Source organism: Malurus melanocephalus, unplaced genomic scaffold, assembly GCF_030028575.1.
Source record: "Malurus melanocephalus ecotype Western Australia unplaced genomic scaffold, MMel_1.1 scaffold_256, whole genome shotgun sequence".
Taxonomy (NCBI): Eukaryota; Metazoa; Chordata; class Aves; order Passeriformes; family Maluridae; genus Malurus; species Malurus melanocephalus.
In genome coordinates, this window is record NW_026623488.1 from 951,311 (window position 1) to 971,238 (window position 19,928).

The window sequence follows — 19,928 nt, forward strand, 5'->3', positions numbered from 1 at the left end:
GAGGTGTTAACTGCAGTGTAGGTGGACAGAGCAATGCATTGTTCATGGCAGTACATGTGACTCACAGTAGCTGTTATTTCAGCTGCCCATCCTGAACAATGTATTAAGTAATTGCTCTGTAACTTTGGATTATAAACCACTCTCTCTTAGGTACTACATTCAACAGTTACACAGTTAGCACTTAGTATAAATAAATCTTAATACTTTTAAGAGGCCATGCGATACTCCCATTTCCTGTGTATAAATATTTATGTTGTATATGAATTATTAATATTACCCTGGGGTTACTTTCACACAGAAAATAGGTTATTTTTCAAGTATTGAAGTCAGAATGTGTTGTGTAAGTACCATTAGGTTCAGCAGTGGAAAATAAAACTTAGTTTGGTAAAAAAGTATCTCCTATGTATTCAGAAATACAATAAGTAGTGAGCTTTCAGGCAGCCTAAAAGCAATGTATTGCCCTTGTATTTACCATAAGGTGATAGGGAAAAGCTTCTGTCCAGTCTTTAGAAAACACGTATTTGCCAAAAAAAATTGCTTACCCAAATCACAGAAATTGAAATGAAGCACAACTGCAATTAATGCTATGGAAATCAGAATAGGAGTTACTGTTTTACTTAGTATTTCCTTTGATTTAATGAGGCAGTGGATAATGAGAGTTTTAGTTCTGATCTCAATTTTGTCCTGTAGTTTGGAGACTGTTGTTTGAGTACCTGTTGTACATATCTTTGTGTAGAAGGTTGTGAGTCAACAGAGCCAGTCAAAAATAGAGGSCAGGAATCACAGGTATTACCAGGCCTCAGGGAACACAAGGTTGAAATACAGTTCGACAAATACTCACAGTTTCAAAAAGATACCATGTTCTAAGTGTTCTTTATGCTTTTTGGTTTAAATGTTCTTCCTTGCTTTCTGAAAACAATGAAATCTCAAATTGTTTTGGGAAGAAAACATTTTAAACTTATTTTTCCATGTAGAACAGTAGTTCTGAAGATTACTTAGTTCAAACTGAGTGAGTTGTCCCTCCAGCATATTCTTTGATGTTGTAGTTAGTGGGTCTTGTGATAACAACACTGACAATGCACCTTTTTTTTTTTTTTTTAAGTAGAAACAGTCTTGTCTATTGCTGTTCTTGTACATTATTCTTCAGGTCCTTTTAATGACAACAATAAAAATAATCCCCCTCTTTCCCACCTTCCAATTTAGTTTTGTTGCTGTTGTAAAAGGTTTCCAGTAGTTGTCTCAGTGGTGCTGCACAGAAAAAGCRTAGGGAGATTGGTGCTCTGGAGAGTGTTCTCCTTATAGGTCTGATGCCTGAGAAGGGATTAAAAGCTGCAGTAATGAAAGGTCATAAAACACTTGTGCTGTATTGTCATGCCTCTGAATTTTACTTTTAGCAGTCCTGCAGAAAAGAACACCTGGAACATTTGCTGCCTCAGATCAGGATAGATACGATTACAGGAAGTGTAGTCATATAACAGAAGGTGAGAGGTGTTTTGGATGAGGAGTCAAGAGCTGCAGAGCTGGTCAGAGGATGGGAACGGGGATGGGCAAGGAATGCTAGAGCTGTACAGAGCTTTGGAGGTATGGATGAGGCTTCAATTTATGATCGGGGAACAAGAAAAGCAGTTTAGCTGCTATATTCTAGATTGAGAGTGATACTAGTAAAGAATTTGAAAGGAATCATGCAACAGATGGAAGGTAATTATCCTGATGGGATAATGAGTAGGAAACTTACATTACGAATTTTGAAGAAGATAATATAGAAGTGCACTGCATGAAAATTTCCCTTGGAATGTACAGATTCTTCTCTTGGTATTTATCCACAGTATTGGGAAGGAGGTGAAATGGTTGTAGGGTGTTTGGGATTTTATTTATGCTATTAAGAAATCTGCCTTCCTAACTTTTTCCTAAAGTGTGTTTAAAGAAAGGTTTCTTTAAGTCTTTATTGCCTTTTCTTTGGACTTGTGATATTCAGGTTCAGTATTTCCTTGTATTACTTCTATCACGTATAATGTTGTACAGTTTTTTTCTTTCTGGCTGTGATCCAGAATCTSTCAAGGAGGTTCTAGTCATTATTCTTTTTCTCCCTCTTCAGTAAACACTAAATATGCCCTTCAAGCTTTCAGATCAACCACATATTGCAGGTATATTTAAATAGTCCTTTTTGAAGCACAAAATCAAAAATTTATTGCTACATGTGYRTGCCAGGCTTAACACAGGTCCTGCKTTGTTTCTTGGTGAYAGAAATGTGCCATACTCTTTGCTGTGATGGGATGCTCATGAAGTTGGTGAAAATAAAGTGCTGCAAAGTTGTGGCTTGAGACGTAATCTCACCTATGGCTGTAGATTGTCATTTTTTTAAAAAGTTGTTTTAGGGAGATGCAGCTAATGTTGGCAAAAAGAACTTCTGAATGCTAAGGTTTAATATGTGGGAATGTACAGGGAGTGTGTAATGTGGAAAGACATAGGAGAGATTTGAAAGTAGGACGTTTTGATGCAATCTAGACTAGTCTATGCTTCAAAAGCAAGAACTTAGTTTCTGTGAAATGCTTATCAAACATGAGTGCCCTTGGAGGGCACATTTATGAAACATAAAAGGATGCAGGTCTGGAAAAAACTTAGAGAAGACACTGTGGGCCATTGTCTTCTCTTAGGCCATGTCTAGTAAGCATCTGTTTGTCCTGTAATCTGGTTAATGTTGCAGCTACTATAGACAGCCTGTTTCAATGCTTGGTTTCATTTTACCATTCAAAGAACCTGTTTTGTTTTCTAAGTTTTTTTGGGGTTTAATGCCTAAATTTACTTTTCTTCATATATTAAGCATTTATGCTCTCAGACATTGGGCAGATTCCTGGTAGTGATCTGAATAAAAACAGTACTTTAAATAGAAGAAATAGGATCATTTGATTTATGTTAAACAGACAACAGAGAAAAATAAAAATAAAAGACTTGTTTAATAACTRTCCTGGAAAACTATTTCTATCAGAGTCCCTGAAATGGCTTAGGGAAAGTGTTTAAGTTTGAGATTCCAGAGCTGTTTGCAGGAACATGAAGAATTTTAAACACAAATGTGATATTTAACATCACAATTGTGATGTTAAAAATTACATTGAAATTCATAGGGAGAACTCSTTCTTTCAGATTGATGAAAATTATATGCAGTAAACACGAGTGACCACAGTCTGCAACTTCAAACTTTGTTGCACATTACTTTTTTTCCTGCCTTTGGGGTGATAATTTTCTACAGTGAATCTGACAGCCCAGTCAAAATGATTCGTAAGTCCAGTGGTGAAAATACCTCTTTATTTTTCTCTGKTGTAAATAATCCTTGCCATTCCTTATGTGTCCTGATTTCCTTCTCGTGTTTCTATGTATGTGTTTTCTGAGTGGTTTGTTTTTTTATGCTTACTGTAGGCTTCAGCATGTGTCTAGTTAATGAGCAGAAACTTACCATTGCTTTTCATAGAATATGGAAAAGAGGAATATACTGTTTGGGGTTATATAGCTTAAGATTTAATTACTAASCAATTAGTAATTAACTAATCTTTAATGAGGTGCTAAAAGACCTCACTGCTTTTGTGGTGCTTTCAATGACTTATATAAAACGTCCTATGTTTAAAATATTTTATGTTATCTGTGTGTAACAATGCTCCATGACAGTTGAATAATGGTATTAATAATTCTTCAGCTTTCCCTTTGTAATAGAGGTGTCCCCATACTTTTGGAAGCTATTCCAAATGTAAGGAAATAAAAAAGCATATACATGTATGTATGTGTGATGAATTTTTAAATTTTATTTTTTATATTCCAAACAGCTTGAAGAATTTTTGAGTCCTTAGTAAGAGAATGAGAATGGTGTGGTAAAAATGCTTTTGTTTCAGCAAGACTGTTGTGTAAATTCATTTTGATATCCTCCCTCTCTTGAATAACTACAACACTTCAGCAGTTTTAAACCAAAATACTATTTGGGGTATCTGTCCTCTTCACTCTGCTGTCAAATTCATGCAAATACTAGTTACTTACTAGAAACCATTGAGAAATATTCATTGTTGGGCAGAAAATACATAGTAAATTACAACCCCCCCMAAAAAATTTTGCACTTCTGCAGAAGGAAGATATTTAACAGAGTTGGAAACTTTTGATTTGACTGCCTTTTTATAGTAATKCAGATGAACAGTTCTGGTCTCATAATTTTCTTTTCTGCTGTGGTTTCCATGCATTGCTGTTTGTTCCAGACTTGATGTTACAGGTCTATCTAATTTGAGGTGCAATAACCTGACTTGCCTGAAAGCTAATGCAGCCACTCTAATAAAGAGGAGAAATAGTCACCTCTGTGAGTGTGTTGAARGGTAATAATATTTGGGTTGTGGCATCGGGTTCAGCCAGATTTCACTTAAGCAGTATACTGTAACAGTGACTATAATTGTTCTGTGTGAAGCAGGTAGAATTCCCTTGTTTGTAATTAATATAGTCAATGCCTTAAGTTGATTCCAAGACTGTACACTGATGTTTGTGTTCCACCATGTGTCATGGGCATCCATATAGAGAGATCTGGTAGTAACAAGTGTTTCATGTGTCCAGACCCTAACTGATTGTAAAATAAGCTTCTACTTGGGCATTTTTGTACTAACAGTTTTCAAGTCTTCAGATATCTAAGCCTTGGCTGAACTTCTGGCAAAAAGGTCAGAATGAACACTTAAAGCTTGTTGTATTTTCAGCAATCAGAGGGGATGAATCTGAGTAAGAAGTCTAGGAGTCTAGCTTTCCTCTTCTCCCTTCTGCAGTCTTTCAAAGCTCAAGGGGGATAGAAGTTACTTCATCCTGTTCTGCAGTGTTCAGCAGAGACCCTTATGAGTGGAACACCCTTGGAGACTTATGTCAGTTCCTTGAAGTCCTCCTTTGATTTTTTGTTAGGTCATGTAGGGTGGAAGACATTGCATGCCAGTTCTAGTCCTCTCTCTCTCTTCCCCGCCCCTCCTACCTTCCCTGTCAAGGCTCAAGGCAACAAGGACAGYAAGGTCCTTTCAGAATCAGCTTTAGGTGGGATATGGAAATTTTAGGTGGCTAAAATTAGATAAAGTGAATTCCACTACTAGTCATTCTTAGTCTCAGTTAAGACATGTAAATGGTGATAAGATGATAAGTGAAGGAGAACTGTACGATCAAAGCATTTGGGACATTGTACTGATATGCGTAAAGCAAAGATGGCTGTGGTATCAATTTGTTTGGCTATTTGATCTCCTGCAAAAGCCTTGTAGAAACCCTTGGACTTTGCAAGCATTTCCTAAGGATTCCTTGGAGCTGKTTTTTTTCCTGTCTCTGGTTGCTTCCATATCTTGGGAATCCCATCGGTTTGTTAATGCCTTGTCTAACATTAACATCAACATGTCTGCAGGTTCTGTGCAGGTGTGGACTGGCAGGATGTAAGTGTCTTCAGCTCCCAACAAGATCTGGTGGAAGTAGGGAAAAGGCAGATGATGCCTGCTGGTTCATGGCAAATAAGGCTCAGCTTTACACTGTTACAAATTTTAAAATTTTGGGGGATCACTTGGAATTGAATGTTGCCTTTTTATTTTTATGGCTCCAATTGCTTTCCATTTTTTTTTACTTTCACYGCTGGCAGCAGTCCTGGACTCTAGCTAAATACCAAAAATGAAATGAAACCATTTTTCATAACTAATTTGACGTCTTGTTTCCTATTTCATCACTTTTTTTTTTTGGTCACCAAATATATAAGGCTGATATTTTGCTATGTAGGGGAAAACAGGCAAATACTCTCAACAGTGTAAACTTCGATTCATAAGTCTGAGACTTGTAGCCAGACTGCTGGACAAGAAAACAGATGCCATGCAATAAATTAATACTAAGCTGAATAATAAACAAGATGTATTGTTAAAGGTCTTTAATGGAAAGAAAGTGATTTCAGACTTTCATATGCTTGTTTTCTGTCTTTGCTTAAATGAAGCCTTTACATGTGTTTTCTTTATTGTTCTCTTTTGCACACATTTGAGCTTTGTTGGGTTGAGGACTCAGTCTCTGGTTGGGCAGTGGTGATTAACTTACACTAAATAGGCAGCAATAATGTGATTTGAGAATGAAAAGGATTCATTTCTTTTAAACGAGGGGAAAAAAATAAGGTTGAAGGAAATAGTTTACATAATCTGTAAACTAGTTAAGGAACTGAATATTTATGCAGGTTGAAATTGAAGCTTAGTTGCCCTCTAGGGGTTTTACATTAATACAGCATATGCTAGCTTTTGGGTGTTTTTTCTTCTTTCAGAATAAAGGTGAGACAAGTCTTTGGAAAAAACTTACATACTGACAAATCTGTGGTGGTGGAGGCATGTGTACATCTGCATGCAGTGAGTAAAACTCATTTAGTTCAAAACCCAGAAAATGGAGGATAGATTTTCAGTCAGATTATGTTCTTTTTAATTTCATTGTGCTAGTGGAGAATGCACTCACAGTCAACCAGTCATAGCACTGAAGTTCCAACCAGAAAGGGTCCTTCCTTTCTGTCCTAAGCAAACATAGGAGACAAAAGGTCACAGGGGGCTGTAATGGCAGGAGACTCAGTCATTTCTGCTCGTGTCCCAGCCACTGAATGGTGCTTCAAATTCTTGTGCTCTCAGCTGCCACTGATTAATGCACAGGGGTCTTCTGTTACTTCTGGCCTTGCAGCAGGTTGAGCCCTGGATATGGGTCCYGTGATTGAATGTGTTAGAAACAAACTTTGTCTCCTTCTTTAKAAAGCAATTGACAAAAACATAAGTTCTTGATAATAGGCATGTGATATTTCATTGGAAGTGTCCTCATGCCGTGGGAAGAAGTGTGACGAATGCCTTCTACAACTGGAGCTACATTTATATATTTCCCCTTGTCTTAACTTTTAATATCTTCTTTGCCAATGATTTTGTAGCTGATGCTACAAATACTGTTAATACTTATTTGAACAATTGCTAAATAAATTCATAGAAGTTCATTTTTTTTCTAAGTATGGAAACCACATTTTTGCTTTCTTTCATAACAGTGTTTATACCATATTACTCTAAAATATTTTTGCATCAAGAACAAGATAATTGGAACAGGCAGAATAGATGCACTTAAACAACCACCTCCTGCCAAACTTGAGTCCTTATGCATAGAGCTTGAGGAGTATGGTGTAGTCAACTGTTAGAAGGTAGAGCACTGTCCCCAAGGCTTCATTATACCAAACTGCACCTGGATTTGTGCTAGTAAAGTTGATGGTCTTACACAGATTTTTAGATTTTTATRCCATTTGCCCATTAAGCTTTACATTAAAAACAGTTTCTCTTTTTTGAGGAGCTTTTATACCTAGTTTCTGGTGCATTTCATTTTGCTTTGTAGATTTGTCAAAGACTTGTTTGTAAATCCCCTGTCTACCAGTATTTCATTTTGCTGTCTTCAAAATTACAACTTTTGCTTTYAAGAAATGTACCTGGTTCTTGCAGTGATTTATTTAAAACACTTTCCAGAGGTTGGAAGATAAATGTTACACAGTCAGTACCAAATTTCCAGATATTACTAAGCTTTGGTAGTGTGCTTTGCTGTCACGTGGTTTAAAGTCATCTCTTCAGAATCATAAAGTGAATAGTAAAGTCTGAAATTCTAAGTGCCTGCATAGTCAATGATGCAATTTCATTTGAAAAAGTAATTTTACATACCTTTATTGCACTGTGGCTACAATTGCAAACGGTCAAGTTACTCTTCACTATTCAGTTCAGAGAATGGGCATTTTTTCTGAAAGGTTTTCACGTTGGTTTTGTCATCCTTACTAGCCCTGAGTAGTACCTCATTCAGCAGGAATTCTTCCCATACCTTCATACCAGCATATGACTAGTCATTTTGGTAAAAGAAGAGACTACTGTAAAGTAGGGTAAGTAGATGGTAACAGTTTTGGAGATGTTGAAATGAAGGTTGTGGATGAATTGGGACCTGAATTGTGACCCTTCTATATTCTATCCTTTTTGGAGTGCCCAAAAGACCAGGGATTTTGACCCTATTGTGTGTGCCCCTTTCCACCTCCACCTTCTAGCTGGAACCCTGGAACCAGTTTCACTTTTGCTTAGAGAATATTTTGGTTCATTCAGAGGAGCCTGAATTACTACTGCTACTACCACCAACCTTCGGTGTTGGACCTCTCAGTTAAAAACATAGTTTTGGAAGTCCATTAAATTGAACCGGGGTGCAGGGGAGAAAGGAATAATCCCAAACACAGCACGGTGTAACTGAGAGCTGGTGTCATGGTGGAATAGCTGGGCAAGTGCCTCCTCAGGAGTTACATGAATGCCCTGCTCTATCCCCACCGTGTGGTAGAAGGACATCACTGTTACTTCTTCCACTCGGCGAAGCTCTGTCTTGGCGAAATAGATAAATTTTTTAAACTTTGGAGTTCAGCTACAGAGTCAGTCAGACAGAGGGAGGGGGATGTTGTTTCTTTAAATCATCTGTTATCCTAACTCCTCAGCTATCCCTGARTGGCTCGGCAGCTCCCGAAGGAGGCGGGAGGATAAGCAGTGGTGAGGCTGCTCTGTACAGCTCAAGTTGGATGTGCTTGTTTATATAAAAGCAGGCAGTGACAGACAGTAGCCATGGGGGAACTTGCATTTGTTCCAGTTCTGCCTCTTCCAGYGCCTGGTATGGTAACACTTGATGTCAGGGATCCTTACTGCAGGGTGGGAGGAAAATTAGATCAAGTTTGTCTTAAAGGAAGCAGTTGTTTAAAACCAGTGCAGTTTAACCAGGTGGCTGTGCTTGCTGGGCATGCTTTACCTGAAACCTGATAAAGAAGGTAATGCTTGTACTTGACAAGAACATTCCTCAACCAGGTTCCTTTAGTGGACAAATCATGATTTACCCAAATAAACAGTTTCACAGCAGTGTGCTTACTTTGCTTAAAAGGGTAGATTTTTGTAATTTCACTAAGAAGAAAAGGAGGTCTGCTTTCCTTGAAAAATCTGCCTGCATAGCCCAGCAGATCATCATCTTTGAGCACTTAAATCTGCCTTGCCTGACAAAACTGTCACTGTAAAGCCTTRTACATAATAGTTATGCCCTTGCAATTTCTGCAGTGTCTTCTGAGGACAGAACCCTCTTCTATGTACTGCTGTGTTCTGCTTGTCTTGCTTAGTCAGAAGCAGGAGGACTTGTCTTATAGCTCTTAAAGAGCTGTGTTGCTGGAATTTACCTAAAAGATATGACAGTGTACACACAGATTTCTGTGTGTTTGGGGCAAAATGCACACACACACACACACAAACACGCACGTAGATACGTGTGCATACTCATGCATACAGAAACTGCTGACAGCTCTGTACATCCATGACGGAAGATCAGATCAGGTCAAGATCAGATCGAGTCTATGGCCCTAAAACTAACAAATGACATTTCTCTCTATCAACTCTGCCAAAGCTCCATTTGCTGTTAAAGTCCAAGTTCTGTTGAAATTTTTGTGACTAAGCACATATTCCTAATAAATTTATGTTACCATAGTATTTCATCCTTTAGCAATAGTCAGGAAAACACTGCCTGACATTTTAAGGTGTATGTTTTTAAAAAATCATTATTTCTGACTCTGTGACTACTTAGGAAAACACTTTTCCTAGTCAAGTTTCATGTGTGCATCCCATATTCCTATCAAACCGAAAACTATCTTTAGTCTTTCTACTCCTTGTTCCCAAAAAGATATTTTGGTCAGATYTCGTGTACAAGACATAGAATGAGGAAGGCTGACCTGTCCTTGTCCAAATGACAGAACAAAATGCTCCTGAAAGTATTGTGAGATTGCATGCATATATTATTTTCAGAACAGAATTATTTTTTAACTCTCAGTTACTTTAATCTGCTGTAGTTTTGCTAACACTTTTAAGTATTTGTCTGGGTTGTCTGGCTCCAATTTGTTAGTTGAACTGATTGGGTTGGCTTGAATTACTGTGTTTGGCTGTGCTCCTCAGATTGTTTTATGTGTCTTTCTTATACAAAACAATTCTTCTCTTTCTTAAACTTCTCTCCAGTTTAATTCCCTGTTTCTTGGTGCTTATTATGAAATTGGAAAGAAATGGTCCAACAATCTGCAGTGGCTAAGTGTGGGTTACTTGGGAYAGACAGAAGTGCTTCTCTGCCTCTTTGAGGTTTCTGGTTATTAAATATGTGGATGTTTATTAAACATCCACAATTCTCATTCTGAATTGTAGCGAATTTTAAACTGCAGAACACACATAGTGAATCTGGTGAGAGAGGTTTCCCYAGCACAAGCCTCTGCATCGCATGGGAATGGGACTGTATCTTCACTGTTCGTGGCTTTCCTGGATTTGCTCATCATTCCTTGGTGCTAGTTTTTTAAGATCCTCTTCCCCTCCCCCCGGAAATTCTGTGTTTAGTGATTGTTAGGTTTGAAAACACGAGAAACCTTGCTAACATTTCTGTGAAGAAAAGATCAGCAGCTGAGCAATTACTTCTGTTTTGAATTAATTGATGTTGGAGAATTCCTATGTGCCTTACGTGAGTTTTCAGAACTGGTATGGAATTGTGGTGTAAAAAAAAACCCAACTAAATAATTTTTGGAACAAGGTTTAAATAAGCCATTGATTTTCTATATTCATTTAAAAAGCCATTGTAAGCAGTTGACTGAACTTAAATCCTTGTAATATCAATATATGAAGGACATGAAGATTTTGAAGACTTTTGTTTATAAGTAGGTGGCATTTACAGAGTGAGTAACTGGATTATTCTGAAAAAACCCCAACCAACCCCCGAACATTTTTGATCTGTRTGGAGTGCCTTTGCTCCCTACTGCTTTGGCCTGTTCTGCATCCAGCTGAGAGATACTTTGAGGCCAATTAATTTTTGCAGCAGGATTTTGAAAACCTGCTAATGAAAAAAGCACGCATGGTATGAAACAAATAACTACAATTGCAATAGTTGGGAGTTTAGCAAGACTTGAGTGGGCCAGGGCAGATGGATGGTGAAGGAATCCAGGCTAGCATATACCTTTCTGATTGTGGGATGTTTTTTCCCTCTTTCTTCATCTTTTGGATGCTTGTCAGTTTACATCCACCATGTAAGGGATCCTAAGGGTTTTGAAGAGCATGTGAGAACTTTATGCTTCGAGGTATAAGCCAAGCTTACAGTTGATGGGGATTAAGAAGAGACTTCACCTGAGGAGATGTATTTCTGTAATGTAGACTTTCTGACACATTTTTCTAAAGCAGCTATTACTGGCTTCTGAGAAAGATGGTGTACAAGGCAAGAGAGCCCTTTGCCTGATTCTGTATATTATTTTCTCATCTCTAAATATCCTTTAAGGCAATGACTTCAGATTTGTTTCAAGGATGTTGATAACATGCCTTCTTTATCCCAAGGCATTGTGTTTAAACAAAGAGTTTCTGAGGGTTTTTTGGAAAACATTCTTCCTCTGCAGATCACAGTTGTGCTCTTTGCCTTCCTGATGATTCTCTCCTGCTGTAWGTTCACCTCAGTCATGAGATGAGGGATATTTAAACATTTCATAGTGGAGTGCCAGAGAGGCCGTGGTCTGCTGGGGGGTCCTCTGCTTGCACTCTGTACTTTAAGATAAGGCTGCTTTTCTATGCTGAGAGTGCCCTGGAAAAATTGGGCAGGAGGATGAATATCCCTTCCTTAAAATGCCTGAATTCCTGGGATTCTCTTCTCCCCAGTCCTGTATTGTGTGCTAGTATGTATTGATCATCTATCCTAGGACACATGCCTCCAGCTACAAAAGCTGAAATGAAGATTTTGGGGGGCTGGTGATGAGCAGGAAAATAGAACGTATATGATTTTTATGTTATAGCAAATGAATATTTGTGGAGACAAAGTATTTGATCTGATAACAGAGGTTCACTTGAAAGAATCAAGGTTATTTCATGTCAATTTTCTCTTTGCCCTATATAAGATGCATTTAATTAGTTCATGCTATCTCCTTCTATTCAAATTAATCTGTCTTATATATATTGTTGCTCAAATTAGAATAATTCTTTAATCAGCTGTGTTATGCATGCCATAGTAGACTAGAATAGGAAAGCTATTCCTAGCATACTGACGATGCATGTATTTTATTTGTTATCGTAATTTAAAAGTAAAATCAGAAATATTGATTTCTACTTGACTGGAGAGATGATTTAGTTTGAATATCAGACTGATCTTAATCAGGTGAGAATTAATTGAGTTGGAGGTATTAGATATTCAGTGATGTTAACTGAACCATGATCAATCTACAGAGAAGCTTTCTTTGTACTGTGTTGGAAATATCAAATAGCTCATACTCTACAAGGTAAAACAATCTCTTCACGCTACTACTTCCTCTGGCTCATTAAATGCACCAGTAATCTGTTCTGTGCATACTGAGTAATTTTCAAAGTAATAAGCTAATAAACATAATTTAATAGAAAATTAAAAGCCTAATAACTACCTCTGAAAAGGTTGCTGATAATGTTTTGGATCATTTAATAGTTTTGTGCACATTTTACAAAGGAAGGTTTAAAAATTTTGCCCTTGTTTACATTTTAAGGGGAACTKTATCTTCCTTCTACCATTACCTCCAAATCTCCATTGTTACTTGGGCATCTTTTCTCCACTCAGTGATATAGCCCAAGAAATGATCCAAACACCAGAAAAAACTATTTCTTTTTTTGTGTATAGAGGAGAAAAAGCTACCCCAGAATAAGCCCGGTCTGGATCGTGATGCAAGGTGGTTTTTTTTTTTTTATCTTAAGAGTGTGATAGCAGTATCATAAGTGTTGAGAAAATATAAATGGTGAGATAACACCTCTGTAGGACTTTCTCTTAAGTAGTAAAATTGTAAAGTCTTTAAATAAACGAGAGCCAGACCTGAGAGGATCAATTTATCTTGATAATGGGGAATATTTAATTTATTTTGTTACAAGCACATCTGAAAACAGATGCACAATTATAATTGATAAAAGTACARTTCCAATATTATATGAAATGTATGACACTTCACAATATGAGGCAATATGAAAGTGCGAAGTATTTTTATAATCTGAAAAAAAKGAACTTTCAGAAATAGCCTTCTCGCTACAAACAGCTCATATATTGAAAATAACAAGGATGATTCCTCGGTGTTGTTGTATCAACACTGTTTCCATGCAGCTGCTTGTCTGGAGATGAGTCCCACTTTTTATTCTTCTCTTACTTTGTGCATGGGAAGACTTCGATGTTTGCAGAAAGAAATAATTATGTATCTAGTATTTCAAAATATTTAAAGAGAAAAAATCCTTTAAAAATCTGCCACAAATATAATCTGATGCTGTTTGTTCCACTATATTAAATCACAAAACCCCCCCGTGAATTTCAGTTTGATTTTAAGCTTGGGGAAGGATGTTACAGATTTTTTTTCCTAAAGTCTTTCTTTTACGTACACATAACTGAAACTTCAGCAGTCCAACACACCTGTTCCATAATTTCATTTTGAATGCAGCACAGTGAAGAGACCAGCCTAATTTTGCTTGGGTATGGGAGGGTGCTGTAGGCTACATGAAGAACACTTGCATTGTAAATATGATGCCTTGTTTTCGCTGTCTACTGTTTGTAGTCCTGAGATTAACAGTGTTAAATTTAACCTTGTCTGGTTTAATGGTGTGGAAGAAAATGATTGTATTTATTCAGCAGAGCTATGCMTCTATCTTATGCCAGATGTGCTTGTCCCTTTGATTCAAAATCCTACAAGTTTTTCATTTTTGTCATTCGGAGCAAATATTTCTTGAACCTATGAATGTGTCCTAAAATTAAAATGGGCAACACCCTGGCTTTTTATCTCCTTTTTTTWAAAATTAGGTGTTGCATGCACCAGGACAACTGTTGGTAGATCCCCACCAACTTTGTTGTAACTTTCTGGTAGTGTATCTAATCTTTTAAAATTAATACTTTAGTGTGTATTGCATATGTCTGTCTGACTGCCTGGATAGGCAGGGAAATAATTTGTCYAGTCTTTATTCTGTGATAAGTGAACTGTTATCCAGTTTCACTTCAGTTTCCATCTGCTTCCCATATTATCTTGTTGTAAAGTCATAAAACAGGGCTGGAGAAAAAACAATTAAAAATGCTAAAGAAAAACATTCTTCTTAGATACTGGTTTTTTTCAGCAAAGATTATTGTGGACTGTAAAGATCTTTATAAACAAAGTGTTCTTTACTGTGTCAACCTTCTAGCTAATTATCAAAGAAACCTTAATAAGAAGACTGCTCTGCAAATTAAAGCAGTTTTTAATCAATCATCAAATATACTAAGTTTGGCCCTCAAAACTAATTCTTGATACCTCAAATGTAATTTGTATAATTCTGTATCTGAAGGGAATTATGGAAAGACTTGGAAAAGGATTTTTATTTTTAAAATGATGTCTATACAGCATTATAGCTAAAATGAGAAGGCTTTAAAAAGCTCTTTTTTCTGTTCTGTGACTTTACATCTGTCAGGATCAAATTTCTCCTAGTTCTCTGTATCGTGGTTTCTCAGATAAATTGRGATGGGAAGATCCAGTGAAATCCTGCTTTTGGATCCAGTGCAGATCTGGAGGTGCCAGGGACCAAACTCAGCAGCCTCCCTGAGCTATTCAGGGCTGGAGATGCTCCCTGCTGAAGAGTCAGTCTTTGGAAGGACTCATTCATTGCTGGCCTCAGCCAAAAAGCCTTCCTGCMTGTCCCTGAAAATGTGGTCTTCCCATCATGGTCAGATCACCTACACATGCCAGCAATTCAGATGTGGCTGTTCAGCTCTTGTTCAGTTGACAGCAGACCTTTGTCTTGGCAAAGRTATCTTCTGGCCTTACATACTTGGTTGATTTAGAGAAGGTACTAAATTACAGGCTTGTTGTAGCAGTTCAAATCTATGTGGCTGTAATGGCCAAAATGCAATGAGACTTAAAATTCTCCAAACTGTGACCAAAACTTATTTTTTATTAGCCCTGCAACAGAAATGCAAAGCTTTCTTCATGAGAGAGGAAGAAGAAATACAGCTCAAATCAATGATGAGCTGTGCAGTGAAGTATCTTTGAGCTGTAGCCTCGAGAAGAGATCTTTGCTCCTTGTGCATCCTTAGACAGAGCCTGTGGCATGGAGAGGAGCCTGTGGGGTGACCTGTGTCAGATATGATGCCATGAACTGTGCTTGCTGCAGGTGAAAGGGGAGCTCTGTAGCCAGTTTCCGTGGTAACTGGTAGGCACCTGCAGCTCGCTGACGCAGTAGTGGATCTGTCCTTGTCTGTGCACAGAGCATTCAGTGATGGACATATGTAGCTGTCCTAGAAAAGCCTTGGCAAAGGGTTGATTTTATGGAGGGCAAGCCTTTTTCCCCTTTCTGACAAGACATTTTCACTTCTGTTGTGTTGAACTCTGTTCCTCAGTTGATRTAGCTTGTATTTGGAAATATTGAGGATAACTTTTATTGTCCATTTGAAATAGGTCTTTCTTTTGTGTTACAGTTTGCAATGAATCTCCAGACTCACCCAAATTTACCTCTAGTTTTGCTRCTGCTKGAGGTTCTGTTTTRGTAGCTTGATGCTTGCAGGAAGAARGAAAACATACAAGCCCATGAACTTGTAAGGTCACAGAAAGCAGTTTGCTAAAATCATAAAGACACAAGACTTTGAAAAGATAAATTCTGTTCTTTATATGATGTGCAGTGTAGGAAGAAGGTTGGTTTGAGCATGAGGCTGGATTCTCTAGGATTACAGTTTGTAATCTGATCTTGTGTATCTGCTYCTTTTGTGGTGTCTTGCTATGCATCCTGAAACTTTGGTCTACAATGCAGATACTGCCTGAGTGAGGAATGAGTGAGGATTTGTCAGGATGACAGAGTTGAAAATTAATTCTTGGTTTGAGATACCTGGAACTGTTTCTGAGATTTATTCTTCAAACCAGTAGTTTTAGCACTCTTTGTGCTGCTAAACATTGAGACGTTTCATTTCATGAAAGAGTTAATGACTCATCGAATCATGGAATATATTGAGTTGGAAAGGACCTGTTCRGATCATCAAGTCCAMCACCTGGCCCTGCACAGATCACCCCAATCACACCATGTGCCTGAGAGTCTTGTCCAAATGCTGCCTGAATTCAGGCAGGCTTGTTGCTGTGACCCCTTCCCTGGGGAGCCTGTTCCAGTGCCCAGACACCTGCTGGGTAGATGTCTTTTCCTGATGTCTAATCTAAACMTCCCCTGACTCAGCATCATGCCATTTCCTTGAGTCCTGTCACTGGTTATGAGAGTGAAGAGATTGGTACTTSCCCCTCTGTGAAAAGAAAAAGTAGAATTAGAAATAAAACATTTTCCAGATTCCTGGAAGGTTTCTGGTGTGTGTAACTAAACCTGTCTTACAGTCCTTATGTGACTGCCAAACAGAAGAGATAGATAATCAAGTTTTGTGTGCTCATATAAAGCTGCCTAATATGCTTTAACCTTCTTTCTTCCTCTCTGTTGTTRAGCATCAGTAATGTTAGCACTAAACAGCTGGAAGCAGTTTTATCACTTTGCAACAGTGCCTGGCCATGTACCGCAAGGCAGGGCCTTCTGAAGCCAGGGAATGCTGGCAATTGCAGTTCAGCCTTTTTATGTTCACTGGGACATCACGCCTTTAACCAATCAAGACTGGTGAGCTAACAAGTGAGAGGGACCTCCTGTTGTCTTCAGTGGTTTTTTACTTCACAGCTTCCAGAAAAAATGATTACTACTACAAAAAAAAATCCCAACCCAAAACCTCAGCAYGGCACTTAGAGAAGTGCCTGCAGAGAATATAAATCAAATTGGTCACTAGACAGACCATAAGCTTTCAAAAGCTTTGGATGTTTTTTTCCAGAAATAAAAACAAAGGACATTTTTAGAAATGTTCTAATAGGTATGATTTTTCTTAGATGCTGATGTAGGAGCAATCAGTATAAACARAGTAGGAAAGAACAGAAGAAATGTCAGATTCACCTTTGAAAACCAAAGAAGCATTTTGATAACCAAATAACAGATTTCTTGTCTTGTTCTGAGCTTACACTGCTTTKTAAACTTCAGCTGTCCAGGTGTTTCCTCAAAATTGTGTTAATTTAGACCCATTTTCTGCACACTTTCATCTGGTTTTCATGTAGAGTGTGGTGGAGTTTCTGGTGTGTAACGCTGGGTGCTGTGTTGGAACACGTTTTTGAAGTGTTCATCAGTAAATACGTTTGAAGTAAATGTGAAGTAATTTTTTTTCAAACTTTGGCAATATAAGGACACTTAAATCTGTCATCAACACTTTCAGCAAATCCTACCTTCTCTTGTAAGTTATTTTAGAAAAAGACTAATTAATACAGCCATGGACAAGCAGTTAATCTRTCTAGGGACTGATTGCAGCTGTTGAATCCCTTTCTCAAAGGCTTGCCAGTAGTGTCTGGGAGAGTAGAACGTGGATTTTGTTCTACTGAGGTCCATGATTGTCTAATGCCCATTTCAGAGGGCATCTGCTATGAGCAAAGAACTGATGCCTTTATGGGCACAAATCTCTGTTTTCTTGTTTATTTAAGTCTTGATGTAAATATACACTGAGCACAAGTGATGTGATTTGTATGATGCACCATTGAGTTTTGATGTTACTAGATTAGCTGTAAATTTTGCTAAATATGTGCAAGAAGATAATAATTTCAGTATGCCCTAAATTTGCTGGATATTAAATCACTACCAGGAAGACTTTAGAGGAGGAGAAATGGATGGAATTCTGGRGCGGGATGCAGTAGGGGGAACTTGGTTCTTTATCTGGCTCTTGGTTGATCTTGGACACATGGCTTTCTCTTTTTCTCTCTATTTTTTTCTCTCTTTCTCTCCCTCTTTTTCTCTCTCTCTTTTCGCTCTCTTTTCTCTCTTTCTCTGTCTTCTTCTCTTTTTCTCTTTTTTTATTTTTTCCATCTGCTAATGTAGTGGATTACCTCTTAGCAGATCTCTTAAACAGAAAAGTTTGAAATCTCCAGATAGAATTAACAGCCAAGTCTTGTCTAGGGTTATTATTCAGTGAAACATCTGTACAGGGTGCTGATAACAACAAGGCATAATTTTCGTTATTCCCAGATAAACCTCATGTCATTTGCCTTGACTGCTGTTCTATTTTTGGTATCTTATCCACTTTTTTTTAAAGTCTTAAGATTCTTAAAACAGACCAGATACTTTCACTTCATTGAGCTACTTCATTGTTCTTAMATGCCAGAGATCATGATCCCAGAAATGTAGATGATAGCCCTGAGTAGAGCATATGAAAAGCAGGCACAAGAATCATGGATTTGCTGCAAGAATAACTTCAGAAATGGTATTAGCAACAGCAGTATGTGTGTGAATGTGTTACATGATGAGATGGGAAGAATCCCAATTAAAGTGTTKTTGCTAAACAAGTGACAAAGACCTTGCAAACAGTATGAGAATCTAGGCCAACTATGGTTATATTAATAATAAATCAGATCTGGTCTGATACCTCCTTCACATAGGGTTTTTTCACCTATTGTCATTTTTCTAACTTCACTTTCGTTTGTGATGCTTTTTTTTCCCCCCAGCATTTACTAAATGCTGTCAAGAAACTGGTCTTCTGATGGTGGTGAAGTGTCGTCAGGAGAACACAGCACTGCARGACTGTCTGGTTGGCCAGTAAGTCCCTCATGAGTTTTTGCTGGATTTTTGTGCATGGCCTATACTAATCTAGAAATGTTAAACATTCTGAAAAGGGTTGTGCAGGGTTAGGGACTTGGATGTATTATCTGAAAATGGTATCTTTGCTTTATTAAAACTGTGCTGGTCAGGGCCCTAACTGGCAAAATTTATTTACCATATGAATGTAAATACAGAGACTCTCTTCTTCATTCACCTGGTGACAGATTTCAGCCCAGAAGACCTTTATTTGCTCTGGTACATCACATATGTGGGGGGATAGGAGCAAACAGTGAAGCTCCTTCATAATCTGTTAGTGAGATAGAATAAGCTTGTTTTCATTTTGTTTCTGTKTTTTTAAGATTTAGTCTGTCTTGAAAGTGTCCTGCTGTTGTGAACAGCAGTAGCAGCAGCAGTGGGAAATYGTTAGATATTAGAGAGGTCAAGTCAATGCCATGGTGGATTGAAACATCTATTTTGGAAGTCCTAATTTAGCCCCAGTGCCATTAGCCTGAAGTGTTAGATCCTTGGATTTCCCAGGGTGAGAGCTGGGGATTTTTTTAAGTTTGGGGGGAAAAGGAGGTTGGTTTGATTTTTGTTGTGTCCTGCTCTCTTAAACCAGTGATTAAAATTAAAAACCTTTGAACTAGTGAGAGTTATCCTCAAGTATTTAGAAACTGATGGAAAAAAACATGCGCAGCCAGGTAAGAATTCAGGCCTAACTGCAGTCAGAACTTGCTGGAGTTACTCAGTTTTATTTGTCTATACCTTTACTTTTTCAAAAAAAATGAACCAAATGCTTCTGACAAAAAAAGGTCTATAGTGTTTGAATAGTTATACTTTAAAATATTATGAATTTAAAGTAATGATCAAGGACATACATATCTACTGTTCAAGACATACACTTGAACCTATTTCCAGTAGTTACTTGGGTACATTAAAAGARTAAGTCAACTCCAGCAGCTTTCCATGCTGAGGATAACTGCAAATAAATTCTTCAGCTGACCTTAAATACCAAATGTCTTCCCTTTTTCTGCCTTTCCTCTTGGGGGCTTAACTGCAGAGGCTTGAAAAGGGCTGTGCTTCAAGAGAGAGTATCATGACAGTATTTAGAGTTTACAAAGGTAATGTTACATTTAGGTACTTTGTAAAAAAGGTATTTTACTGTTCAAGGCAGACAAGTTTTCTTTCGGCATGAAAGGAAGATCAATTTTGAGTGTTACTCATGCAATATCTGTCCCATGTTCCAAGATGAAAGGAAATATGTATTTTTCTGTCTTGTAG

General features: G+C 37.7%; 1 protein-coding gene across 1 annotated transcript in view; it reads left to right on the forward strand.

Annotated features, from left to right (window-relative positions):
- The window catches only part of CMC1 (C-X9-C motif containing 1), a 47,261-nt gene that overhangs the window by 22,314 nt on the left and 5,019 nt on the right, over positions 1 to 19,928 (forward strand). Inside the window, exon 3 of the mRNA XM_057375719.1 lies at positions 18,554 to 18,644. Within this exon, the coding sequence (XP_057231702.1) occupies positions 18,554 to 18,644 (91 nt within the window). The remainder of the gene's footprint in view (positions 1 to 18,553; positions 18,645 to 19,928) is intronic.